Here is a 27,105-nt window from a genome sequence, read left to right on the forward strand (position 1 = left end):
CCTGATTTGCAATTGCAAATATTGCAGAGAAGAAAGATGGGCACGCACTCCAACCTGGGGATGGCATGCCACATACTCAAAGAGACTGCTACCATTCCCCCCCCCCCCCCCCCCGCTGTGATCATGGTTTTGCTGTGACATGGGAGGAGGAGAAACTCATCAGTATGGGACTTGACAGTGTCTTGAGCCAGGCCTCAGTCTATCAAGTGGTATAAAACCGTCACCAGTCGTCTACCTCCCAAGTTGAAATGCATCTATGAAAGCCAACACTGTGAACAATTGATGAGTGAGTATCGCCCAGGTAAACAACTGAGCAAACAAGCGACAACCACCAAAGCACGAACCAGTAGAAACAACACAAATGACCGAACTAGCATCATATTCAACCGAATATACTAGATATACCTAAGCTAAACTATTTGAAAATCATCCTCCATTTCCCCCCTCTTCTCTTCTCTCGTTGCGCGCAGCAAATGGTATCCTACACTACTGCATTCCATAACAGTTGACATAATTACTCATTGCGCTCCTTCGCCCCAAACCATGAACCGCCCGCTTTGCATCAACAAAAGGAATAATCCTGGCTTATCGAAACTTTGCCAACCACCTGCCGCCATGAGTGCAAATGCTGAAAATGAGATAATCAACACAAGCGGTGCCCCCCTAATCCTAATCCCCAACAGGGGCTTCCTTCTTCTTCTTGTCCACCTCAACCCCCCAATGACGGTTCCTTTTCTGAATGACGTAAACAAAAAAACAAAACGGGTTGCGATAACACATCTCCCAACAACAACAACAACAACAACAACTACATTTTTTTGCCCAGCCAGAACAATGGTATCTTCCAGTTGTCTCCCTTTCCCCCGATACGCCAAAACGCCCACTCGGTTCGTATTTGACGACCGTGTGAAAACATTTGTTAACAAGAGAATATAAAAAAGAAAAGACAACAAAGGAAAATGAGATAGCCGTCCATGCGCCGCCGCCTTCCTAGATAATTCCGCCAAGAGGCAAATGATGTACAGTGAATAGCCGAGACCAAAAGCAAACCCAAAACACCAGGTTGGATGCTGTTTATGCTGTCAATGCCGCGCTGGACTCTAAGCCGAAACAGACACGGCAGCAGTCGTAGCCACAGCATGCCCGGGCTCGTTACCTTGATGTTGCTCACGAGCCATCTCACCACCTGCTTCCCTCTCGGCCCAGTCACCCCAGAGACCACGCTTGCCGCGCACCCGGATTGGGCCGCCAAGGGATCCCTCGGGTTGCTCGACCTTGATGGCATCCTTGGTGGCAAGGACAAGGCACTCAAAGAACATCTTGGTGGCATCGGCCTTGCTTGTCCTTCCTTCTGGCAGGAGTTCCTGGAAGACAACGGCATTCTTCTTGCGGACTTCAGCATTGGTTTCGGCCTCAGCACCGAAGAGGTCGCGCAGGATATGGACAGCATGCTTGGTGCCAATCGATACGGGCCCGCTGTCAGCGGGGTGAACGATGGGAACGCTGGTCTCATCAAAGTTGGGCATCGGGCTAGAGGCCTCGTGGCGCCTCTCCCCCTCTTCGTCGTGCTGCAGCACAGCAGTCTCATCAGCGGGAATATCGAGAACTGTGCCATCGGCAGCGATGGACTGGTTGCCAATAACGGTCCCGTCCATGTTGAAAACGCTCTCGTCGGCGGGAAGTTCAAGACGGGGAGACTTGGACCTGTTTTGCTCTTCGTCCGTCTCCATGTCGGCAACGCCGCTATCGCGCTTCCGCTTGAGCTCATTTGGCCGAATCGAGCCAAGGGACAAGAGACCCTTCAGCTCGGGAGCCCACCCATCACTGCGGCCCTCAAACAAAATGTTCTGAATAAAGCCACCATTTTTGTGGAGGTCCTCAAGACCAGTGATGTACGGGTCGTGAGTGAGGAAGGACTGTGGCTTCAAGATGTTGTCGCGCTTCGCCTGCTGTTCCCTGATCTGTTGAGTAGACAGAACAGTTTGCTCATCAGGTTGGAGTAGCTTTCTCTTCTTCTGGCGCTGAGGGGCGTTGGCAATGGTGGCGGTTGGCTCGTCACTAGGCTCGTACAGATCGGTAGTCATGTGGCGGCTGTACTCCATCTCAACCTCCTTGGCAAACTCCTCATCAATGTCGGACAGCGGGGACTCCGAGATGCGGGCGCGGCTCATATCGGGGCCAGCAGCTGCGGGCATCGCAGACGCATCACCAACATTGAGCGTGACATCGTCTGGCATGGCGATATCGCCCTCATCATCCATGATGTGAACGCCATCGCCAAAGTCAAGTCCTTCCAGGGAGACGGCACGCTCGTTTCTGTCCTTGCCCAGGTCGAAGTCCATCTCGCTGAGCATGTCGTCCTCAACAGACCGGACGGGAGGCGCATCTCTGCCCATTTCCACGCTCCGGTCCAGCCTTGATCCTTCAACAATATCCTCACCAAAATCCAGTTTCAGACCAAGATCGTCATCGAAATTACCGAGTCCCATTTCCTCGTCCTCATCCTGATATGTATTTTGAAGGAACTGGCTATTGTTGAAATCCTCTTGCAAATATGTATCTCGGTTCAGCGCACGAGCCTTGCGGGCCATAGAGGGCGTCGCAGTGATCGCATCCAGTTGTGACAGGAGGAAATCCGAGCTTGGTGGTGGGAGCAAATCGAGGTTGTCGTACATTGTGATTTTATCAGGCAACATTAGAGCTTCCTTGTTCTGAATGTGCAAGTTTGTGGGAATATCATGATTGCCAGTCGAACGGAAAGCCTGCGCATGTTAGAAATCATATTGTCTCGCGCAGCTGGGTTCAAAGAGCTGAACGCTTACCATTTTGATCTTGACAAGAGCTTCATTGCAGTCGTCGAGCAGGTAGCGGGCCTTGCGGCTGTAGATGCGAACGACACCTAGCAGGAGCTGGCCGGAGAGACGGAGAGCTAAGGGGGCATCGTTGGGAGCGATAATGGCGTCGACACTGTCCTGGAGATTGTGCTGCAAAATCTGGACTTTCGACACCTTGCGCTCCTGGTTGGCAGATAGCCATGCCTTGGCCAAGGGGCCGGTGGCGCTGAGAAGCGTGCCCGACCAGAACATGGCGGCGACGGGAGTACCGGGAGCAAGTGAGGTGGTTTACCGAGTGCAAGTGAATAATATACAGCTATGACTGGTTGTCGATCTCGAGCGTCGACGGCGGAGGGGTGCGCGGGGCAGACGGGTGTGGTTGCTGGAGGTGACGATGGTGGGTTGTTGGGTTGTCGGGGTTGCGGAGGAGGGTAAACAAGAAAGCGCGTGTTGCGTTGTTTGGTGAACGGGCGCGTGGTCGAAGCGCCGTCTTCGGCTTTGGTGCCGACAGTTGCGCAAAATACCAAAAAATGGCGATGATGTTGAGATAATTGTACCAGACAATGCAATGCGCGTCGGCCGGAGAAGTCGCGATCGGGTCTGGGTGCGATGCGCTGGATGGAACAAAGGCGAATTGGTGAAGAAAGAGGGAGGGGACGTGGTTCGAGGGCCGGGTGAGTGTGGGAATTGCTTGCCGTTTGAAAATCGAGTTGCTGCGAAATTTGAGAGGCTGGGGACAGCTGCACCAGCCACAATCAATTAACCAGCCAACAGCGCGCCGAGCTGAGTCACGTGGCTTGGTGTCGCCTGTTGGACATCAGCCTTGGCGGATTACATCACCAGGCGATAGCCATCTTCGTCGCAAGTTGATGTGGCTTTCCTAACTTGCGCGTCATTCGTTTCGCAATTGCGGTCGAATATCCGTATCTCTCTCGCTGTCTCCCAAGCAATCGACTCTCGACTCTCACATGATACATGATCAACTACTCGACGGTTCTTTCAAGGAAACTGGGACCAGACCTTCTTCAACACAAGAAGAGCATGATTATCAGTTATCCCGGAATATCCTTCGTACTACCCAGTTCTAGCTCCAAGACCCTTTGGTGTTTCAGTCGGTCTTCAACTTTTCATCCTCTCCGATGTGCGAAATGATGGCCGAAAGGTTGTCGCATTGAATTTCTGACCAATGGCAGCCTGCGTTTTATCTGCCACCCCTTTCAGCCTCATGACATCCCTGAAAAGTTGCCAAGGCCTTTTGGGAGTGGCCTGTGTGCCCCTGGAAGTCCGGCTGGTCGGTCCAGATGCAGACACGTTCCACAATGGTGGATGGCACCGCGACTTGGTCCAAGTTTCCACTTTGTATCCAACCAGACCACTGCCGTCCAACTCAAAAAGTTTCCCTCCCAGTGGATTCAAACCCAATTCCGCACGGAGTCTACGGATGTGGTGATGCCTCTCCCGTGATGCACTATTCTTGTTCAAACTTTTAGCTCCCCTGCTTTCATCCCGCCATCTGTCTGTCAGCCCAGCTCTATCGACCAACATTCGCCCCCTTCCTCACACCCATCGCAGCAGCCATTGATGTCTTTCGGTCTGGATCTCAGCTTTCGCTAGGGCCCGTTGCGCCCAGGCCAGGCATTTGGCATATCTACACGTCCTCCTGATCCTGAACACACCGCCAGAATCGAAATGGATCGCTTTACTCGAACGAATGGCGGCGATGCGCTGCCGATCTACCACAACTCCCCTGTGCCTGCGCAGCTCACCATATCTCAGGCCGGTGACCGCCCCCCATCTACCTCACCACGGACGACGTCTGCACAATCAAGAGTAGGAAGGGGAAATGTTCTTTTCATAATGTTGCGGCGCGATGGGCTAACTGTGTTTTACTAGAGCATTGCCAACGAATATTCTTACCAAAGCCCCGCCGAAGTCGCATCTCGATTAAATACGTCGTTAACTCAAGGCCTGACGGCTGCGGAGGCCCTTTCAAGGCTACGCGACTATGGCCCAAACGAAATACCTCACGCCGAGCCTGAGCCATTATGGTTGCGGTTTCTCGGGCAGTTCAAAGAGCCCCTGATTGTCTTGCTGCTGTGCTCGGCTGGGCTGTCATTGCTGGTAGGAAACATGGACGACGCTGTCAGCATCACAGTGGCGGTGACCATTGTGATTAGTGTGGGGTTCTTGCAAGAATATCGTTCCGAAAAGTCTATCGAGGCACTCAACCACCTGGTTCCGAACCATGCGCATCTTGTGCGGAAACAAACATCGGGTACGACCCCTGGGGCCCGCACCCCAAACGAACCGACGGCCGGCGCTTCAGGATTAGCGACGCCCGAGGAGGAGGTTCTCGAGGCTACTTCATCAAAAGTCATGGCCGCCCAGCTTGTACCTGGTGACCTCGTTCTCTTCACCACTGGCGATCGTATCCCTGCCGACATTCGAGTCACCAAAGCTGCGGACTTGACCATCGACGCCTCGAACCTCACAGGAGAGAATGCACCTGTCAGGATCACAGCAGATGCTCGCCCCCGCCAAGGCTTCGCATCACCTGCCCCAGGCGATGCCAGCCTTCAGCTGCCTCGTCCAACTTTTGCGGCAGGCAATGCGGACGACAAGGGTCAAAATATTGCGTACATGGGAACACTGGTAAAATCCGGACATGGACAAGGAATTGTGTTTGCGACTGGAGGTGATACGCACTTTGGCACTATTGCCACCAGTGTCTCTGGAACTGAAAGCCCGCGGTCCCCTCTCCAGCTCTCCATGGACGACCTAGGAGGCCAGCTGACACGCATGTCGTTTGGAATCATTGGTCTGATCTCCATATTTGGATGGTTGCAGGGAAAGAACCTGCTTGAAATATTCACCATCTCCGTCTCACTGGCTGTTGCGGCTATTCCTGAAGGTCTTCCCATCATTGTCACGGTCACCCTGGCTTTGGGTGTTCACCGGATGGCTAAACACAACGCCATTGTCCGTCGGATGCCGAAAGTTGAGACGCTGGGTTCTGTGAATGTGGTCTGCACAGACAAAACGGGAACACTGACAACGAATCATATGACAACGACCAAGATTTGGACATTTGGCAATGACGATGCCTTCAATGTTGATTCGGACGAAGAATTGACGGGAAAGGAGCCCGACGCTGCCACCCACAGGATCTTGCGCATTGGCAACATTGCCAACAATGCCCGTCCTGCGAGAAATCACAATGAAAATGGACCTGCTGCCAGAGCCGTCTTTTCCTCCACGCAACATAGAGGTCAAGGGTCGTCATCATACACCCGTTGGGTAGGACAACCCACAGATGTTGCTATGCTTGACCTGTTGGATCGGTTCAGTTTACATGACGTCCGTGACTCCCTTGGACCTCGAGTTGCTGAGACGCCATTCAGCTCTGAGCGCAAGTGGATGGGCGTCGTCATTGCAGACGGAGATAAGGAACATGCATATATGAAGGGCGCGATTGATCGAGTCCTCGACACTTGCGATACATACGTGACAGATGATGGGCGGGAGTTCGTCATGGATGCTGGTCGCAGGGAAGAGGCTATACAGGCAGCCGAGAAGATGGCTAGGCAAGGCCTCCGTGTCCTTGCTTTTGCCAATGGTCCGGTAAATAAGTCTGCTAGGAGCAAGGCTGCCAGGAGCACCACTCCGAATGGCCGGGAAAGTCCAAATGCTGTTGGTGCTGTTGAAGAGCAGTACCGGGGACTTACTTTTGCCGGACTTGTAGGCATGAGTGATCCCCCTCGACCTGGTGTCGGCCGCTCTATCAGAAAACTGATGCGAGGCTGTGTCAAGGTTATCATGATTACTGGCGACGGCGAATCAACCGCTTTGGCGATTGGCAAGCAATTGGGAATGGCGGTCGCCGTTCCCACAGAACACTCTTCGAATCAGATCACCGTCAAGCCAGTATTGCGGGGTGATGAGCTTGACGAGATGTCCGATGAAGATCTTGCTCGAGCTTTGGATCACACCACTATCTTTGCCCGCACCACCCCCGAACACAAAATGAAGATCATTCGCGCTCTCCAGTCTCGTGGTGATATTGTCGCCATGACGGGAGATGGAGTCAACGATGCACCTGCCCTCAAAAAGGCGGATATCGGCATTGCCATGGGCATGCATGGAACTGACGTCGCCAAAGAGGCGGCTGATATGATTCTAACGGACGACGATTTCTCTACTATTCTTCACGCTATCGAGGAGGGCAAGGCCATCTTCAACAATATTCAGAACTTCCTCACCTTCCAGCTGAGCACAAGCGCGGCCGGCCTCTCTCTTGTCTTGATCTGCACCGCTTTGGGGTTCAAGTCTCCATTGAACGCGATGCAGATTCTGTGGATCAGTAAGCACCCCCTTCGACGCCTTTTCAGTCACTTCGATCATTAACACAGTACAACAGACATCATAATGGATGGGCCTCCGGCGCAATCCCTCGGCGTCGAAGCTGTAGACAAGGACGTTATGAACCGCCCTCCCCGCCGCCGTAACGACGCGGTCCTTACTCGCCCGTTGGTTTCTCGCGTGTTGACCCAAGCGTTTGTCATTATGGTTGGCACGATGCTGGTTTACACTCACGAAATGCAAGACGGCATCGTCACCCGTCGGGACACCACCATGACCTTCACCGCTTTTGTCATGTTTGACATGTTCAACGCTCTTGCTTGCCGTTCCGAATCGAAATCGATCTTGAGAGGAGAAGTTGGGCTGTTCAGCAACACTCTGTTCAACTGGGCCGTGAGCTTGAGTATGTTGGGGCAGCTGCTGGTGATTTACTTCCCTTGGCTGCAGGAGGTGTTCCAGACGGAGGCGCTGGGGTGGAGGGATCTGGCGAAGCTGGTGGTGCTGTGTAGCACTGTCTTCTGGGTGGATGAGGGGAGGAAGTGGTTGAAGTATGGGAAGGGAAAGATTGGGTTGGGTGGGAGGACAGGGGGTGGGTATAGTCAGGCTGTGTGATGACATTGAGTATTGGGATAGGATGGTTTGTTTTAAAAGGGGGATGGCGGGGTCGGTGGTCTTAATAATTATCATTGGTGAAATGAACATATATACATGAGCATTGCGGTGAATTGGCATCCCAAGAAGCATTGTCCCCTTGGGTTTGGGGACGGACGGGGGGGTTATAAGGGGTTGGATGGATACGGCGGGTTGTGGTAATAGACTTGGGGGTGGGGATTGGAGAGGCGGGCTTTTTTGTATAATTATGGATGAATATTACATTGATGTGTATGAAAGTCGCTGTGCCGGTGGCTTTTGCGGCGTGTCCAGATGTATAGAGCTGTGTTGGGCCTCCAACAAGGGCAGTGGACGGAGATGTGTTTCCACTTTTAGGGAGTATTTGATGTAACCGAAGGAACTTTGGAGTTGGTCTGCTCGATGATTTTCCAGTATCATTGAGGCGAAGGTTGGGGCTACGGGAGCGGCTCGGCCATGCATAAGGTAACAGTCTGCCTTCATGCATCTGGAGAGGAAGGACTGGAAAGTCGGATCATACCTGCCCATGTAAATCCGGGCAGCATCTGGCTGCCTGATTTTTGTGGACTGGATTGGAAGGTGCGGTCAATCTGGTGAGTGAGTGGTAGGGCAGGTGCCAGCTTTTGCACCTTCCTCCCGCGTTTCCAGTCAGCTGTGACTTAGTTTCCTGTTCTCCGCCTTTTCTCCCCTCTCATTCTCCGTCCTCTCTGGTTCCTCTTACAGAAAATTCGTGGATCTTGTCTCGTTGATCACGGCTTCTCTCCAACCTCCTACTTTTGAGCTCACGATCGTGGGCTCTGCCACTGGGATATCAACAATACGAAAACCCCGAGAAATGTCGGTTGGTTCCAGGGTCAAAATGGTAGGCATTGTTCCGAGTTACGATGACAGAATTGTCGAGATTCTTGTTCGGCGGCTTGGCCCGACTGCCGTGAAGGAGTGTACCGAGGATTGCGACAACTTCATCAGAACCATCCCAAGCTCCGAAGGTCGACTTATCACGGGCAGGGATGCGTGGGATGATTGTGTCGAGCATTCAACTATCTGGTATTGTCCGTTTTCATCTTATTCTCTCTGAATCAGACGCTTCGCCATCCGTGGAACTGAGCAGGCAGCTGATTTCAGAGTAACAGGTCACTGCACCTATGCAATACCTGGCTACTGCGACAATCCGGTCCCAGCTGGTTTCGAAAAGGTCAGTGATGGACGATGGGCATACTGGTGCCCTCACGCATGGGGTTTCTGCTTGGGGAAGAATGCGAAGATAATTGCAACATGCTTCTCTTCGTGGACGATGCGAGAAGCCACGAGATATCCAGTCTTCCGCAGGCTCTCCAATATTGGCCTGAACAGTGGAGGAGGGAGCAAAACTGGCGCTACGCAGCCGAAATGATTCAGCAGGAAAGTTCTTCTAAGGAGCCTGAGACAGCTGATCGTCTCGCGGGGAGTCTGTCCATGGTATCTACTCAACATGGTTGGGGGTACGTTGTTGTCATAGCAAAACCAGAATTCTTCTTGCTTGCTAACTTCGAATCTAGCGACTTTGGAAGCCGGAGTTCCGGGGAGAGAAACTCTTCTGCTCTTTTGACACCGGTCTCAACCGTGCCATCCACAGTCAAGGACGATTTGAGGAACAGTTCACGTCAGGAGCAGCAGCCCAGTCCGGCCAGATCTCGCGGTGAACTTGACAGCGTCATGCGAATGGCGACGGGAGCTCGTGCAAGGAGAGCAAAGGCAGAAGATGAGGAAGCCGAAGCTAGAAAGGAGATGAATGAAGCTCGACAGAAGATGGAGGAAGCCGAGAACAAAATCCAGCAAGCTGGCCTGGAAGCTAAGAAAGCTGACGAGGAGGAATCACGGCGCTGAAGAGAGTGACTGAGCTGGCATTGGCGCGGATTGGTTTGATGGAAGAGCGGGTAAATCCAAAGAAGGAACAAGATTCAGGATGGTGATTGAACTCGGTAGCCTCACCCCTAGGGATTCTTCTCTGGCTTCAGTTGGTGGCGCGTAATGCGAGGATTTTGGGCGGATGATGGGCGGCGAGTTGCTCCGTGCCCGATGAGGATTCCCTGCTCCTTTACCACCTAGATTTAGATGACATGGAAAGTCTGTACTATGAAAAAGGTTACTCAATAACTTTCTCATTTGTTGACGATTGTCACATTCGTAGATGTACCTTAGTTACCCAAGATTGCCACCGAGAGGAACCCTAACCCCCGAACCTGCCGCAATTCCTATGGGATTGGCGATATCCAGGTACGTGATGGACACTGTCTGATGGCATGACATATAGTTTCCTCAGATCTTTTTCAGATGAATCCCAACTCATCATCTTATGTTTCTGTTCTGATGCCACCTGAAATTTGTTGCGACCCACAACCACTTACACTGGCTGGTCAAATTCCAGATTCGGTGACGGATCCACCGGCTTCGGGAAGCTGTGGAACCCCCTTTTCTTGGTATCTGCCCAGATATTTGTAAACAAACGCAAGAGGGGAATAGAGGTTTCAGAGACTCGTGTAGGCTGTGGCATATCTGTTGGGGTCCAGTAGCTGTTGTAGTAAACTGAATTAAAACAGACCAAGTATCACAGATTGTGTATTGCCATTACTATGAATTTCTACACCATAGACGTCAAATGTTCACCCTGAAGCTGTTGCCATAGCAACCATTGTTCCACTTTGCGAAACCCCCTTTTCTCCTATCTTAACTAGGTCTCTGAGCAAAAGAATATCCCTCTGGCAAAGGCCCTGCGTCGAGCTCACCCGCGCTTCGATCGGAGGGGAGCTCCTTGACTGAGTTTGTCTCGGGTGCGTGTGAATGCTGAGAGGAGTGGTGGAAGCCATATGGAGGGCTGTAATGTGGTGTGTTTCCGGGTGCTTGGTTTCCTCCTACTGCTTGCTCGAGTAATTTTTGGCTTTTGTTCAGCCTCCAGAGGAGGTAGACTACTGCTGCGATGAGGGCTGCGCCGAGTATGGCGCCTATGGCTATACCGGCTGTTGTTGCTGGGGGGAGGGGTCCCTGGTTGTTGTTGTTGTTGTTGAGGTTGGGGTTGGGATTGTGGTTGATTGCCGGGTGAGGATGGGGTTGACTCTGGGGTGGTTGTAGATGAAGCGGGCTCTGTGGTGGTTATGGATCGGGATGCTGTCGTGGCTGTGCTTTCTGTCGAAGTTGAAGTCAGAGGGGCGGTTGACAATGAGGAAGTCGACGTTTTGGTTGAGGATAAAGAGGTCGAGGGCTGGAGCTGGAAAGAGATGTACCGAGAAGACTTGGAGTTCCAAGTCGCTGTCGTGACTGGCCGGGCGGGAGGTGCTTCGAACAAGGCTGATTCGTCACTGCAGCAGATACGGTCGAGGAAGCAGCAGTGCGTGGTGCTGCTGTCGTTTCCGTTGAGGCAAGGTGTCACGACGATCCCTTGGCGTAGTACTGAGAAGGGAATATGGAGATTAGCTTCTGTTCACCGCAATGCTGTCAACCTGGTCGACTGTGCTTACCAGTACAGAAATTGGGACATTCTGGTGACAACCAGTTCTTGTCTGTACAAGAGCCACGGCTCATTCTCCCATCTATCCCCATACATAGCTTGTTTGATAGGCATCCGCCGCCTGATGAAAAGCGACCGCAGCAGACACTGACTTCGGCGTCTGGGTCGCAAGGAGCATCATCTAGTGATTCCCCGCCACCGGGGTAGTAACACTTGTTTACAGCCGTGCATCTATCAATACAATAAAGAAAGAATAGGGTAAACTGTAGGTTTCCTCTCTTCATCATGGTAGGACCAATGGCCAGTTCCGCCAATATCTGACGCAACCAGAGGAAAAGAAAAAAACCAAGGAAAAGACAGCTGGAATGGACATGCCATACTCGGGTTCTATTATATCGTGAAAGCTTGTCTATCTCCTCGTGTGGTTGTACGGAGCGGTCCGAAGCTGGGCCTCGACCTTGCAGCCTTATGCGGGCTCCATTTGCCCCTGAACGGCCCCCAACCAACCGCGCGCGTGCGTTATCGAATGATGATACAAAAAAATGAGAGACGCTCCGGAAAATCTGTAACAGAGTTGCTGTGCCTCCATTTTATGGCCAATGAGGTCGTTTGTGTTCGACATGTAAGCGGAACTGGCGGTTGTAGATTACACTCGAGTCGCCTTCGTGGTGGCTCAACAAGGAGAACGACAGCCCTGATGATGGGCTGAAACATTTGTCGCACTGCATTACTCTGGAAGCAAAAAAAAAAAGAGAAAATACTTTTAAACTTTCGGTTGGACTGCTGTCTCGCGCCCGGGGTTGTCTCTGCTGAAACCATGTTGAAGGCTCTTTAGACACAAGCCGTCAGCTCCACTTACCCTGGTGCTCGCCATAGGTGTGATCTCGCCAAAATGATTAACCTCAGACACTATCTGGATTCTATGGCTGTTTGGGCTTTGAAGCCTCCCTGTCCAGCACTTTTGTAAGTGGGGCGAATGTGTTTGACACCAAAGTCTTTTGCTCTGCTGAACGTAAGTGAGGGCGGATGTCTTTGGCACGACATGAAAAGTAGGCAATATTCTGGAATCCGGCATGCAAATTTCTCGGTCCTGGTTATTTGAGATAGATCAATTTGTGAACAGTTCTCTACCTAGCATACACTCGGGCTATGACAAGGGAAATTCCATCAGTAGTAGAAGTTGCTGGCCATGTGGTTAGTACCTCAAGAGACAGTAAGGTCAAGCCAGTTCAAAGGCCAATCGAACATCCACATAGCGGTCAGGCCGGGTTACGGTACGGTAAAAAGGGGTGACATACAGAAGTGACCGGGAATTGAAATTCACTCGTCGTGACTAATTTACTGTTTTGGCTCGCATTACTGTGTGGAAGCGTAGGCTGCCTCTTCATGGGTAAGGGTTTCTTCAGACCGATATCCCCCTCTTCCCTCCAAGCTACTCATAAAAAAAACGGTTCACACAACAGTCCATCAATCAGCTCCGTAGCAGACAAGTAAGCAAAACTCCAAGCAAATCTCCCAATTTCCTTGCAATGGTCTTCTTCAATCACCAAGAATATGTGCTTCAACTTCTTTTGTCCGCGTCATGTTCCTAGGGGCTTCTTTCTAACAGATCTATTCTGATAGTTCCCCTCCTCGCGTCGCCCATGCACCTCTCGGTCTCGCGTGTCTTGTCCTCTGAGGCCAGTCTTGATCTCTTTCAACTCCTGCCTCCCACCTTCCATCAACCTCGACCTCCAGCCATCAGCTTCGTCCATCGACTACCCAACCGCCTCGAAACCAACCACCCCTGCATCGGCCACCATCCCCGCCCAAGCTCCCCCGATGTCACAAACTCGCCTCCAGATCCAGAGCATCGCCACAGCTGCAATGTCCGTTCCCCTGGTCGGAATGCTTCAGCATTTCGACTAGGTACCGTCTGTGCACTGCTCCGGGACGTCGGGAACAGCCTTTGCCCCGACGTCCCAGAGTAAGGAAACGAGGTCGTAGGAGCTTCCAAGTGGAACTGGGGTCAGCCTGGGTCTGAGTTTCTTTGACCCAGATTGGTGCCACCTAGGTCTGAGATGCTTTGATCCAGATCGGTGCCACCTAGGTCTGAGTTGCTTGGACTTGGTGTGGTGCCATCTAGGAATGACAGTCTCTGCCGCATCTCCTCCACTGACTCTCCTTCCCGAATAATATCCGTTTCCGGAATCCAGTCTTCGACTGAGGAATAAAAATCGTCATTGGGACCGGCGCCTTGCTGGGGTGCTTCCAAACTGGCCTCTTGCTCCCCAGGTTGGTCGCCTTGCCAGTTGTACGGTGGAATTCGATCTTGCTGGCGAGGAATTTCTCGCCAGGGCGGAGGAGATACATCAGGAAGAGCACAGCGGTCAGAATATACGGGATATTTTCCTCTCCTTCCGAAAACACCGACTTGTGCTCTTACATCAGGTCCAGGGGCTTGATACGGCGGGTCCCGATTGCCATGCTGTTGGTAACTTCGGACTGGGAGCTGGACGTGGTTTTGAGGAGCCTGGCGTGGGTCAAAGAAGATATCTGCAGGTGGCTGGTATGACTGTTGGGTTCCCTCTACCGCTGGCTGTGCTGGAAGATGTGGTGGAGGCTGGGAGTGGGGATTGTCAGACGGGATCGGTGCTGGCACCAGCTGTGCAAGTCTGTCTTGCCGGGGTGCCCTTTCAACTCGCCTGTTGTCGGAATTCGGGTTTACCTCCTGCTCCTGCGGCTGCTTCCGTTTCGGGGGACCATTCCTCTGATGGGCGCGGTTCGATTTGACTATCATCGGGCACGGCTGCAAATCCTGGTCTCTCATCGAGCTGAGCCACTCTCTGACCAGATTCTGAGTGCATGTCTCGGCAACGTCTGAGCCGCTTTGTCGCATCTTCCACTGGTCTATAGCTCCCGCTTCATTGGAATCGATATCTCCGTTCCATTTATGCCGGTGGACAAAGCCTCTCCCGCACTTATCATGGGCCCCGATGTACCAGATGCCATCCCGGTCTACGCCTTTGGCTTCGACAGGGGTGCATGCGGCGGTATAAACAAAAACCTCCAGGTCTCCTTGAAAGTCTTGCGCAGGAGTTCGACCAAAGACTGTGAGATCCGACATCAAGTTCCTTGTCAGATACCTTTGCATGTCTTGTGGTATTCCGTCTAGGCGGGGAGAGAAGTTTTGCAGGAAGAAGTGCCAGTTCTTAAGTGGAACGAGCTTTTTTCCTCTAGAGCCTTCATAGGGCATGGTGGCCTTGATCTCCTCTTGCTCTTCTGGAAAAGCGACGGCTTGCCCCTGGGATATCTGCTCTGGCGAGATGATCCCTGCGGGTATATACCCCGTGCCGGTTTGGCCCAGTGCCTGAGAGCCGAAAGCATTCTTGGCAAGCATGCCGGGAGCCTGGAAGTTTGGTGGCGGGTTTATATATTGGCCCATCGGCGCACGAGGAGAAAAGGGGTTGGTGCTCCGCCTTGAAGGCGGGAGAGGTCTCATGACATTTGGCGGCGCTGTAGAGGAGGACATGTTCCTCCCCATCGGCCCTATCTGGCCTCCTCCTCCCTGACGCCTGTCATATGCAGGATAATCTCCCACTCGCCGCCGCTTGCTGGCCCTCGGGAGCGTCTGAGAGCGTGCTGCTCCAGGTATCTGTCCGCTCGCCGGCCGCGCATAGGAGAGCGCGTAGGCGTCTGAGAGCGCCCGGTCGTCGCCTTCAGACGAAGCTCCTTGGGACACAAACGCACTGTGGCCCGCGCCGAAGCCGCCCGCTGTGTTGTTTGCAAACGCGGGATGTTCGTTTGCAGACGCGAGATGGCCGTTTCCAAACACAGGATCGCGTTGTAGTACTTGTTGCCGGGGGGCTCGCGACTGGACGAGAGGTGGGAGGCCACTGTCAAGAAAAGGAGGGTTAGTTTTGGGTTGGTCGCTATTCGAAGCCAAGGAGATAGGGTCATGGTGGGGAGGTTCGGGGGATGTCAATGCTGCATACTTGGTACGTCGATACTCCACATCGTTCCATTGCTTTTGATGATACGTTTTCCAGCCGGTCACTTGACGGTCGCTGATAGGCGATGGCGGGTTGAAGTGCTGGTTGAACTCGATGGCGATGCGGCTGGGCGACTCGTTTTTCGCTATCCACTCGTGAAGAAAGCTCTTCTGCTGGGAGGTGAGCGTCTTAATGTTGATACGGCTTCCGTTGGACATGGTAACTGCTTGATGTCTTAGAGGGTTTGGGCGATGGTCTGTTGTTGAGTGTTGTCGACAATGGGGTTTGACTTGGATGAAGCTTTGTGATGGAATCGGTCGAGATTAATTGGGCGGTGATGGGATCGGTTGCCTTGTTGAGCCTGGTGATCTGATTGCTGGGTATTAAATGGGCTGAAAACAGGACGATGAAGAAGGAGGAAATGCCTACCCTTTTTCAGGAAGAAGTCTGAGAAGGAGAGTGCTAACAGTTGAATCGAGGCTATTTAGGGAGAGATGGGCGTCGAGAAGCTTATCCGTCTCTTCGAACGTTAGGACACGAGCGAGATCTGTGGTGCACGATGGAATGAAATGCAGGTTCAACGCTTGCGAGCAGACACCTCCCAGGCTTCCTCAAAACAAAAAAAGGCTATCAAAGTGGCTGTGGGCCGGCTGGCAGAGTGAAAGTCACACTGTCCGGGGGAGGGAGGAGGGTTTCGACACTTGACTAACCGCCAAGGAAACTGGAATACCGCGTGGATGGTGATTTTAGCAGTTCGTACACCTGGAGACGAGATCTTCGGCCTCTCAAGCTACGAACAGCGACTGACCGGGCGATACTGAACCGTTCTTGGGCATTTACGTCGATTGTTGGCGAGGCACTTAGCACAGAGCCCCTGCGATCTCGAGCCAGACTCTCCTACGAACCACCAGCAGAGGCCGATATGCTCTGGATTTTGACAGATGGAATGGGGTCAGAAGGTGGCTTGACAGAAAATGGATACGAAAGGCTCCCATGAAATCCGCGCCTGGCACATCGCACAACGGGTTTAGGTGAGTTACGAAATCACTCTGAAAACGACATACCAACTCACGGTGCCGCATTTCTCGCAAAAACTGCGTGGTACGCTCTGCGGTACTGGGAAAGGTGATATTTCTTCAGGAACAGCCTGGTATGCTCCGTGGTTCCGGGGAAGATCATGGTATATGACATTGCCCACCGCAAGAAACCAAGTCAGTCAAACGAACAGAACGACTTTTTCCAGCTCCAGGTGCTGAGCTGAGACTACAGGAGTCAAATCTCGCATGTTAAAGGCCAGAGAAAAGCATGGAGAGGGAAACGAGTGCTGGTTAGGAGAGATCCACCACGAGAGCTGGTCACCTTTGTGCGTTACATGTTTAGCTCCGCCTCTGGCAATGTTGTCCGCGGGACGTTTTTTTGGGGTGTCTTTCTGACACTTTTTGTGCTGACTGATAATTCGAGGACAAAAGAAAAAAAACCGCAGGAAACCCTGGGCACGCAAGATACAACGCTTCAGCAGTGGCCCTGCCCACTGCACCAAAACAAAAAACTAAGCTTGGGTGCCGACTGATTTCCTGGGTGGGAATCAATTCTCGATGATTCATATTGACCGTCTATTTCTATTGCTCTTTATAGCGCTATCGTATAATTCGAGTTGAAAAGAAGAAAAAAACCACAGGAAACCTTGGCACGCAAGATACGCTTCAGCCGTGGCGCTGCCCACTGTACCAAAAAAAAAAAAAAAAAACTAAGCTTGGAGCTAGCGCTATCGTCTGTACATAAAATTAAAACCCTTGATCGTCATGTGTCGTGATAATAATCAATGTAAACAAAAAGAAAGCGGGCGAGTTATTGTGGTTTAAGAACTTCTCCCCAAAATTCCCCACCAGAAGCCAACTTGCTGTGAGTCGTCGTTGTTCCCATCGCCCCAGTCGTCCTCACCATCTACAATATTCTCATGGTGACAAATCAACGGATTGGTGTGTCTGCCGAGCTCGGCCCTCAACGTCCTGCAAAGACCTTTGGTGATCTCGTCTCTTTGCGGCACCATAACCAGTACACGAGCATCTGGATTGAGAGCAAGCTGCTCGTCTATGGCACTGGCCAACAGAGCGGGGTGATCATCGTCGTATAATGGGTCAGCAACGATGATGAGCTACGGATGGTCAGCTTGGGAAGTTCGAAGATAAAAAACAGCAAATGTACAAAACATACCTCGAACCGTTTTCCTGATCGAAACCTCGGGTCGACCTCTTCTTCGCTGCCACCCCACATCAAAGGAGCAGCTTCAACTCTGCCTCCACGTTCTTCTACGAGAGCGCGGTTGAGTGAAGCGTTATGCTCGAGGTTGGACATGATTTCGGGGAGATCGGTAAGGTAGACGGTTTTCCTCCAGATAGACGCTGCGGCTAAGCCGAGTAAGCCAGTTCCAGACCCAAGCTCGAGAACCTCCTCTGTCTTTTGAGAAGAGCGAACCAAATGTGCCAGAGGGCCAGAGGCGAACTCGTGAAGTCTCTGGGCTAGTGCGTACGACGAGCCCCATGTCTTTAAGCCGAGAGAGTCTCCCGTTAGTGGCGGTTCTCTGATAGTGAGGCTGAATGAACCATAATCGGGGTTCTCAAAGGGCCAGCTCCTAATGATCTCGCCCATAGCTAAATGTCGTGGTTAGCTTTTCACCCGTTGTATATCAGACGAGTGTCGTGACCAACCTGTTCGCCCGCAGCGCTCTGACATGCGCTTGCTGGCCTCTTCCCAAATCACCTCCCTCTCATCGTCGTCCCCCAGCCATGATAGCCCACTCTTGATGATCGAAGACAGAAAAGCAATAGCCTCCTTGCGCTCATGAGCAGTATGAACAGCGGCCTGTTGTTTGATGATCTCTGATCGAGAGACCTTTGCTCCCCAAACAGGCGGCTCGACCCTAAGTTTTTCTAGAGCCTCCAAAATGACTGAATAGGCAGGCTTCTGCCACAGATGTGGGAGATCTTCGTCTTCTTCGATGCCGCGCATTTTAGCAGTGGGGTGTTGATAAGGGGGCGAGGAGAGTCAAGTAGGAGGCTACCTGAAAGGGAAAAAAGAGAGAGGTGAGAAAACAAAAAACGGCGCAAACCAACCAGGACGACCAAGACGACCCAACAACGACAAAAAGTAAAGAAGAAAAGCCAGAAGAAGGAGCCTTTTCACAAACTCTCAAGGCTTCATGCTCACAGTCGTTCAGCTCAGATGCTTAAGGGACCTTCCCTGCAGTGGAGTCTCACCCAGAAAAGGAAGACCCATCTTCCGCCCCCTCGGCGGTGAGCCGTTCCGTCTGGGAAACCATCGTAGACCCGCTTTCGATATGGGGTTTGGTGCACCCCATGGCTCACGTTTCTGATGACGAAACCTGGACAGTTTGCCCGCCCTCAAACAGTCACCCGTAAGCCGGACACATCAGCGGCGTGGTTTGGGCAGCGCAAAACCAACGCCACACACTAGAAAAAGCTGATGCCTGGGCCCCAATGTCCGGAAGCTACCAAACGGTGAAGTCCGAACAAGAGAAGTTTGATATGTGGGGGTCACGATCAAGCTTTCTCCCACAGAAGAATTCTTCATTTCCATTGGCTCATCAATTCTGCCGCCCCACAGAGCCTCAAAATCAAGCCCCACAACAGTTTCTCTCTCGCAGAGGGCCATCAAAACAATTTCTTGTCTAAGTCTCCCTCTTCCTCTTCTTTCTTCTTCTTCTTTGTGAACCATCCCCCCTTCACCCCCCCCTCCCCTCCCACGCTGCGTTTCTATGCAACAAACGGAAGGCTTCTCTTGTCCTCGGACAGAGCTACTTTCACCACCCTTTTCTTTGCATGAGAAATTCGGAGAAACAGCTTCATCTTTGGCCCGTCCATTTTCACTTCTTTAGAGAGATGACCGTGGTCAGCGGGCCCTGCCGGTGACGGCCTGCCTAGGCGCTCGAGGTTGTAACTGGCATCAGAAAAGCAGGGCTCTTTTTGTGATAAAAAAGTGTTCCCTCTGGAAAGGCCGTTACGAAAGCTTGTGTTGTTGTGACACTTCAGTGCCATACGCGGCGTGCGGACTTCTTTTTCCTTGAAAAAGGAGGGACGTATCCTTCGATTCCGATTACTCTGGCGGGGGAGGGGGGTTTGAAAAGGGGGGCGGTTCACCATCCTTTTCAGGTGAGTTGTATTGGGACTGGGAGGGATGGGATACTACTAACGATTCTGTATATGCTTCGAGACGAGCGAAAGCTAAATTGGGCAAGGCTGGGGGTGGGCAACGGGCGATTCGGAAGCCACTGGACGACAAGAGAAAGTGGCTTGGACTGTTCCGTCAAGAATACGAACGACAACTGCGGCGGCCAGACGAGACCTGGGCTCCCTGAGACCAAGCGCAATTCTTCAGCACAAAACTGGCCGAACCCCGAACAGCTTGCAACGACCAGAAGGTCGGCCTTTGGGGCCAGGAGACGTTGTCCTCTTCTGGGACGAGATCATCCCAGTTACTATATTTCCAGCCTGCCGGTAGACCGGACAGCTGTTTTGATGCTCGACCAGCATGGACGTCGGAAGTAAAGTCAAACGCGTTATCTAGGAGCTGCGAAGTCGCCAATGATTCACAGGAGCTCATATTCACACTCATGGCTTCCGCTGTCGGCTGATCCATCAACTATGTACGCTTGTTGGATATCAGGCAGTGGAGCGGTCATGAGCGCATGGGTTTGATCAAGTAGTGTGGTGTTGGCTAAAGTTCCAGAAACGTTATATTCATCAGGTCTTCAGCAATATTACAAGAAATTCACTGTGTCTGTCGCTCCCCTTTTGTTGCGACATCCACCGCCTTGTTTTGTGCTGTGATTTCGCTGAAGTCGGTGGTGTGGTCGTTTGGCAACAAGTAAACGTATTACGAGCCCCCCGAGCTTTGAGAGAACTCGGTACTTATGTTCCACGGTATCTAGACAAAGTAGTATCCGCCTCTACACTCAAAGAGTCACGAGGTAGCGCGATCAACCCATGCTATAAGCAAGAAAGCCATGAGCACTTCGCGTCTGATACTTGCGAGTCGGCTCGAGAACTGATCATCATCTTGGAAAATGCTTCCCGCCTGGCATATGCCATCTTATGGCCAAGTATTTCACAACGCTGGAAGCAACTGTGGCATTTCATGGCCACAAAACCTCATTCTGAATCACGCTTCCAGCAAACCATCATTGTCTTCGTTGCCGACCTTCTATTTTACCTTTTTTTTGTCTTGTCACGGCCAGTAAACCCTAACCCAGCAAACCACGACCATGGTCTCCTGTTAGCATTTACCCCTGAATCGAGTCAACTTCACCTCTCCACTCCCCTGTTGTCCAGTCAACAATCACCACCACCTCTTATCTCAACCACACGGTCCTCAGACCATGACGATGTGGAGTCGTCCGTGGAGTCGTGGATTTTCCTTGCTCACAGCCAGTTGCCTGCCGGAACCATCTTCACATGCTTCTCGTTCTCCTTTTTCTTTCACACGTCTCACCGTTCCTTTCTCATCTTATCAGACGGCCCCATCTCTTGATCCCACGTGTCTTTCGTCATTGAAACTTTCTAAAGGTTCCCTTGAGGTGTGTTGCCCGGCTTGGGTTGTGTTTGGCGTTGGGGGGTGGTGAGGGGTCCACTGATAGGAGCAAAAAAAAAACATGGAGACACAATTCTGCAAGAACGAACGTTCGGGACAAGGATGGGATGGGCTGTCTATCTTTCTGTACTTTTGAATTTACGCTTTATCTTTCATTGTAAACCGCAAGCAAGGGAAAGAAGCATGCCGGCGAGTGATGCCGTAACGAGGCCCCCGGTTTCGGCCGAGGTTTTCGGGGAACGGGGGACGGAAGGGGGTTTGGAATATCGTCATTGGGAAGGGGGATTGTGAAAATAGTTTTTTGTTGGGCTGGGTGGGTTTGCCTCCGGACATAATGACTCTGGTGGCCGCATAATTCATGGCCTGATACTTGTTCCTTTTCGGACGGGCAGTATCGGGAGTGATGATGTTTTGATGTCTTGGTTCATGTTGCACAAGATCCGCTCGGCCTTTTTATCTTACTTTCTCTTCTGGACGGAGTAGCAAATAATGTAGATCTCAAAACAGTGACCAAAAAAAAAATTCTTGAAGGAACTGGTACCTGAATCCCGAAAGTTCGAGGTTTTCTCAAAGTTCAGGTTTCGGGTTATCCGGGCTATTCCAGATCGGATCCGGAGAGCATCAAGGGTTCGAATAGACCCGGGAACTAAACTCTCGCAGCGGTGTGTTTGCCCATCTACCCGAAGACACCGCCTGGAAGATGTTCGGGATGGACAGACGGGGTCCGGTCCGCGTTGAAGAACAAAGCTCAGGGCCTAGTTCACCGACTTTGGGGCTGGATTCGAAGACGGTGGATTTCGGGGTCTTCAATCTTGAGCAGCGGGAGTAGGTATGTGAAGAGTGAGCGTTCGCTGTGTTTCTCGTCAACTTCATCAGTCGCTTAGAGCAATTGTTGATAACTGTCTTCAACAGAGAAACATCATCCGTCATCCCATCGGATCAAGCACCCTTCCTCACTTCACCCCCGATAATTTCACAGTGGCTGTGAAAAAGTCACGCCGAATCCCCCAAAAGCTCACAAACAAACCCACGCATTGGGAAACCTTTTTCTCATTGGCCCATCTCCCCGTTTCAACCAACTGGTCGACCTTCGAAAGTGGCCGGCCGGTCAGTTCGGTCAGCCAAGGCTGCGATGCCATGCACGACGACTGATGAAAGTATGAGTGAAGTGGGGTCCTTATCATGTGCCCAAGCGTCCGTGTGTGAGTGCGGTATGACTTGAAATATTTCGTTTTTCCCCCGCAATTGTGTATTCCAGTCACACATACCGTTGCCAGACAGTGTGCCAGAGTATAATGACAGATCCAGATTGAGACCTTCACCAAGAAAATGAACGGATGGACCATAAAGCCGAGGATCTTGTCGTCGGAATTCAGGTAACGCACCACCACTAACTGATGTAATCCCCTCTCTATATACGGGACGGATCCAGCCATCCGATTCCGACGGAGGGACAAGCGAAGCTGCACCGGGAAAAAGACAGCAACCACCAAAACCGGCCCCAGTTCTTCCGCCAGTGCAGCAGCAAGCCAAATATATTTTTATCAATATACCGTATATGAATATGTGGGGCGTTTGTTTTGCAGCGAAAGCAGTCGACACGATGATGCTGCTAACATCTTTTCTTCTCTGTTTCGATTAGGCTTGCCTCTGATGGAGAGAGTGTGTGGCAGAGAAAGAAGGGACAACTCCCAATACGAAGAGACATTGCAGCTGGGCGTCTTCTACAAAAAGGGGAGGTGAGTAAGTACCCTTCAACCCTTTCGATTGTAGGACGAACATGCCTGTTCCTGACAGACTGACCGACACAGTTCGGTCGGTTCGGTCGGGTCAGGTACAAAACAGAGAGAGGCTGCTCGATCTCTGATGACAAAGATAGCACCGAAAAGGTCCTTCATCATCGCCCCCTCATCTCATGCTGCTGCCGTAAAGCCGAAAGATGACAACCTACCAATTTATACACACACTGCTCACCAAAGCAGCTCTCAGAATAAAAAGCCACTTACTCGTTTCTGTGTTAAGAAAACGGCCACCCGGGGAACCACGCGGTTCTGTCGCATCGCTAGAATATCACATAGATTAATACTTCTCCTTTCTTAAGAAGAAATATCTGGGGTAAAAAAGTCCCAGGAGAGGGGGGGGGGGAAACCAGCTCGCTCGGCGTAGACGGACCTGAAAACCAAAAAGAAATCCCCACTTTTTGGCCTCGCCCGCCGCCGTCGTAGTGTGTTACGCTGCATAGTGCTGTATATGTAATGTCACCTCAACGACGTGAGTGGCTGGCTAGTCGAACCTGAATTGGATTGCTTGGCTGCTGCTCTACTGCGGGTGAAGAAGCTGAGACGAAAGCGAGCTGGAGGTAACGATCCTCTGGGAATGCAATATGGAGAGTTGTAAAAGTTGCCAGCTGTTGTTGTTGTTGTTGATGATGAAGAAACCCCAATGGGTGACGAAACGGTCTGTTTGGCGGGGTCGAAACAGCATCATCATCCCATCTGCCACACCCACGTTGATTTGTCTGGTTCCTGACAACCCAAAAATCGGGGTCCCGTTGAAGAACAACGAACCAAACTGACAAAAAAAAAAACCAATCACAAAATTCACGGCAAGAGAGCCGGAACCTGCTGACCTGAACTTGACCGAAAATCCTCTGGCCTTATGCACAACCATCCACCACACACACCCCCGCCATTTGTTTCCCGTAAAGGAATGAAAATACCAATATTCAGTGCTGGCTTCCGCAACCCCGCCCATCTTTTCTCCCCCCCAGAATAGCGGGGAAGCGGATGATGATGATGAGTGAGAGAAAGGGTTCAGGTAAGCAGCCGTTCAATCCGTCACCAACCAGCCATCAAAGCACACGTCCCCTATCCCACGTTTCCTCCCACCCCGCTCAGGCCATTGTGTGTGTGTGTGTGTGTGAGGCCGACGACTAAAAACATCTCGTTCGAGCGGGGGTTGGAAATACTCAAGAGAGCAATTGTTCTTTCTTGTAAAACAACACTTTTTTTTTGAGATGTCTACCAATCCATACTGGCACAACTTCGATCTTCAAATGCACAGAGGGACCCAGTCTGTCAAAAATGAGGGGCAGACAGATGGATAACAACCACCACCACAACCACACATTATCCACCAATCCACACCATACAATCGGGCATGGTTGGGAAGCGAACCAGGTGTCCCCCGTTTCCCGAATGTTGTTTTGCAATCCGGGCTACCTCTCTCTGCCTTTTCCATTTGCAGGTGCATACATAAACCCAGCGTCTACCTAGTACATAAAATGGGGGGGGGTTGAAGAAAGGCGTTATTGTACCGCACGTCTACAAAGTGGGAAGGTCTCGGCGTTATCCACCACCGCAACCAGCACACTCAAGCCGACGACCCGACCCAAAACGAACCATTGGCATAGGTAGGTAGGTGGAAAGAAAAGAAAAGATGGCGGGTTGTGGGGGACAAAAGGTACTTCAATGTATCTCTGTGTAGACAGAGTGCCCGCTCCCCGGAATGCTCCTCCTCTTCTCCACCTTTCCCTCTTGATAACACTTGTCGTCGTGTTGGGCTTTTCACTCAGTCGCAGTCCCATCACGCCCCCAATGCTTCACGGTACAGTAATAAGTCGGTGCCTGGTATTGTTACTCTGTGTATGTAATCAATTTGTGCCTATTGCATCAAACGCAGAACGCATGTGCCGCATCTCGCGTATGTCAAATTGTGGCTGCTGCTGCTTGCTGATATCTACATCTCGTTTACAAAGCTGTTTTATCATCAAGAAATAATCTTCAGTGAGATCGACCCCCAACCCACACACCCAACCCAATGTCAATGATCTTCACCACCTCGTGGCTTTGAAATAGCTCATCCGTCCGTACCTTGGACCCATAAGGCTGGATAGGAATAGCGGGGTGGGGGGATCATTCTAGGAGCCAGTCCTACCAACCACGTGCCGTTGCTGATTTGTTGACTCGATATCTGAGCCAGAGAAGAATACGGACTAATCCAGAGATGGGATTTCTGTGATGGGAGGAATGTCTGTTGCTGCAGACAGACAGCTCAGTAAAAATAAGCATGCAGTCGGGCCTTTACCTCAAGTCGGAGGAACAGGTTCAACAAGAGATAAGCCGGCCAATCCTATTGTGGTTTGATGACCGCCACCGCCAGTTTGGTTCTGAGCAGATGCGTATCGTTAGTGACGCTGTGCTACCCCAATCTGGGCTATTTCAGCCAGTTGTGTGCTTCTCTGAGGTGTGTGTGGACGCTATGAGGTACCGTCTGCCATCCTCGTCCCGGCCGGAGGTACCGTGTTGAGGGAGGGATGTGCCGTTGGAAAGTGTCTGCGAGGAAAGCCCTAAGCTGCTGAAAAGATGTGGCAGAATTGGATCTTCCTTCCTGTCTCTGAAGAGACAGGAAGGTGGGTTCCAGCCTGGGGCTCGGCCCAGGCTATCCGGGTCTCGGCTCGGAGGACCCAGAGACAGTACCAGGTAGTGTTCTTCCCTCCACTCCGTCACGGCCGTTGAATGATCTGTTGAAAACCAGGCCGGATCATCGACCGAGCCAAGGTCTGCCAGTTTCGTGTGTTCTGGTTCAAAGCAAACAAAAAAGAAACGGCGGGCATTCGTTCGTCTGCAGATGTTGCAATCCGGAGTGTTCCAGCAGGCTGGGTCAACTTGGGAACAGCCGCAGCGCATAGCTACCCAACCAATGTGCGTGATCTTACAACGCCCATTATTCCTGCCAAGGCATGGAGAGAACTTCGGCGGCCTGGCCGATGACGCCCAGACTAACGCAGTGTAATCTTCCAGCAAGGCGCGCCAACCGCCGATTATGCGTTAGACGGTGCTTGATGACTAGCAATGGGCAAAACATTGCAGATATGTGACTGGCAGGAGGCTGACGGGCACCATTCCCAGCCCGAAATCAAGGCTGGGAAATATAGACATATTCGTTGCCTACCTTAGCACCCTGTCGAACGGAGCTGACAGGGCTGAAGCCGTGCTGGCTCTACGATCGCAGCGACGATCTCGATAAGGTTTGGCTGGCAGATAGATGAGAACTGGTGACGCTTGAGGTGGTCAACGAGACGGCCAACAACGGGTGAGTACTTTGGTTAGTGCTATTATAGCATACTCATCATAGTGCCAAAGCGAGGCATGAGGCTACGGCCGCCAAAGTCGCCCAAACACAGCTGTTGCTGGAATCTCAAACGGCGAGGGGAATTGAACCAGGGCAAGAAACAACAGGGCGGAATGTTTCAGTCGTCCATTGGTCCATACTGTCAATTTGAGGCCACGGACGGCGAGCTGGTTGGCAGCTGCCAGGGCAAGACGAACAAGATGGAAATGAAGGAAGGCTACACTCCCAACCAAGACTTCCAAAAGGTGCCCAACTGTGCAATTAATGTTACAAACATTCAAGTAACAAGGTGAAATCTCCATGAGTCGCATATTCGGTGTTATTGGCGCATCTATGGCCGCTCTCGCAGGCTCGGGCACTTGGCTCAACGGAGGAAACAGTTTGGCCCCCGAGCCAGCCCGTGGCCAGCTGACGGAGCACGGAATACCTTACCCTATTGTACTTCGTACATACAAATCTGTCCAACAAGAGAGCCACACGAAAGTCAACAACGCACCTCAGCAACGGGGAAGGCCATTGCGTGCAGGTGAGCTGAGTGAATTCCGTGCATCAGAAGTAGGCTTGGGGAATATCCCGCAGATTGGGCGTGTAATTGGCTTGTACAGGCATTTCCATATCCATACAGACAGGCAGTTGAACATTACACTCTCCCCTGCTCGCCCAGGCGGCCCTGTTGTTCCCAGCCGGGCCCGGTGAATCATCTTCATTGCAGGGCACGGTTGGGAGCGAGATGTTACTGCACTGGTATGACATCTCTTGCAAGAGGCCTGCCTTGCAGCCTAGAGTTTTGAGCAAACTGAGGATCTCATGGGCGGGGGGTTACTCAGAGCACCACGCGGAGCCCAACCTGGAACTGCCATCCATCTGCTGCACAACATGCGCCGCAGCGATGCCGGGTCTGCTTACAACGATTCGCATATTCTGTCTGTTCGGATGGACGAGGTGATGGGACTTGGCATGGCACTCTTCGACGGCGCAACAACCGCCCTGAAGAAGCCGCAAGCGAGGGAGGTTGAGTGCGTGTGGGCCTCCGCTTCTTCCCTATGGCTTGTCGCCGCGGGTATTGATGAGCGAAGCTGTAGCGGAA

At 51.9% G+C, this 27,105-nt stretch overlaps 7 protein-coding genes across 7 annotated transcripts; 2 read left to right on the forward strand and 5 right to left on the reverse strand.

Moving 5' to 3' along the window:
- Positions 1-1,100: 1,100 nt before the first annotated feature.
- Positions 1,101-3,122, reverse strand: PODANS_1_4290 (uncharacterized protein; the record flags this gene model as incomplete). The annotated part of the gene is made up of 2 exons (XM_001912596.1): positions 1,101-2,762; positions 2,823-3,122. Coding segments are annotated over 2 exons (1,962 nt in total), but the record flags the coding sequence as incomplete, so codon positions are not given.
- A 1,401-nt stretch (positions 3,123-4,523) lies between these two features.
- On the forward strand, positions 4,524-7,805 carry PODANS_1_4300 (uncharacterized protein; the record flags this gene model as incomplete). The annotated part of the gene is made up of 3 exons (XM_001912597.1): positions 4,524-4,664; positions 4,728-7,194; positions 7,252-7,805. 3 exons carry the CDS (start codon positions 4,524-4,526, stop codon positions 7,803-7,805), a joined length of 3,162 nt encoding a protein of 1,053 aa, XP_001912632.1.
- A 1,227-nt stretch (positions 7,806-9,032) lies between these two features.
- Positions 9,033-9,689, forward strand: PODANS_1_4310 (uncharacterized protein; the record flags this gene model as incomplete). Its single annotated transcript, XM_001912598.1, has 2 exons — positions 9,033-9,304; positions 9,362-9,689. The coding sequence occupies 2 exons, from the start codon at positions 9,033-9,035 to the stop codon at positions 9,687-9,689; spliced, it is 600 nt and encodes a 199-aa protein (XP_001912633.1).
- An 895-nt stretch (positions 9,690-10,584) lies between these two features.
- PODANS_1_4320 (uncharacterized protein) lies at positions 10,585-11,594 on the reverse strand (the record flags this gene model as incomplete). The annotated part of the gene is made up of 2 exons (XM_001912599.1): positions 10,585-11,237; positions 11,318-11,594. The coding sequence occupies 2 exons, from the start codon at positions 11,592-11,594 to the stop codon at positions 10,585-10,587; spliced, it is 930 nt and encodes a 309-aa protein (XP_001912634.1).
- Positions 11,595-13,315: 1,721 nt separating this feature from the next.
- PODANS_1_4330 (uncharacterized protein) lies at positions 13,316-15,496 on the reverse strand (the record flags this gene model as incomplete). The annotated part of the gene is made up of 1 exon (XM_001912600.1): positions 13,316-15,496. One exon carries the CDS (start codon positions 15,494-15,496, stop codon positions 13,316-13,318), a length of 2,181 nt encoding a protein of 726 aa, XP_001912635.1.
- Positions 15,497-17,136: 1,640 nt separating this feature from the next.
- PODANS_1_4340 (uncharacterized protein) lies at positions 17,137-18,287 on the reverse strand (the record flags this gene model as incomplete). The annotated part of the gene is made up of 3 exons (XM_001912601.1): positions 17,137-17,433; positions 17,493-17,929; positions 17,987-18,287. 3 exons carry the CDS (start codon positions 18,285-18,287, stop codon positions 17,137-17,139), a joined length of 1,035 nt encoding a protein of 344 aa, XP_001912636.1.
- Positions 18,288-22,429: 4,142 nt separating this feature from the next.
- PODANS_1_4350 (uncharacterized protein) lies at positions 22,430-22,786 on the reverse strand (the record flags this gene model as incomplete). Its single annotated transcript, XM_001912602.1, has 2 exons — positions 22,430-22,609; positions 22,670-22,786. The coding sequence occupies 2 exons, from the start codon at positions 22,784-22,786 to the stop codon at positions 22,430-22,432; spliced, it is 297 nt and encodes a 98-aa protein (XP_001912637.1).
- Between the last annotated feature and the right edge of the window lie 4,319 nt (positions 22,787-27,105).

The sequence above is a fragment of the Podospora anserina genome, chromosome 1, assembly GCF_000226545.1.
Source record: "Podospora anserina S mat+ genomic DNA chromosome 1, supercontig 1".
NCBI classification, from domain to species: domain Eukaryota; kingdom Fungi; phylum Ascomycota; class Sordariomycetes; order Sordariales; family Podosporaceae; genus Podospora; species Podospora anserina.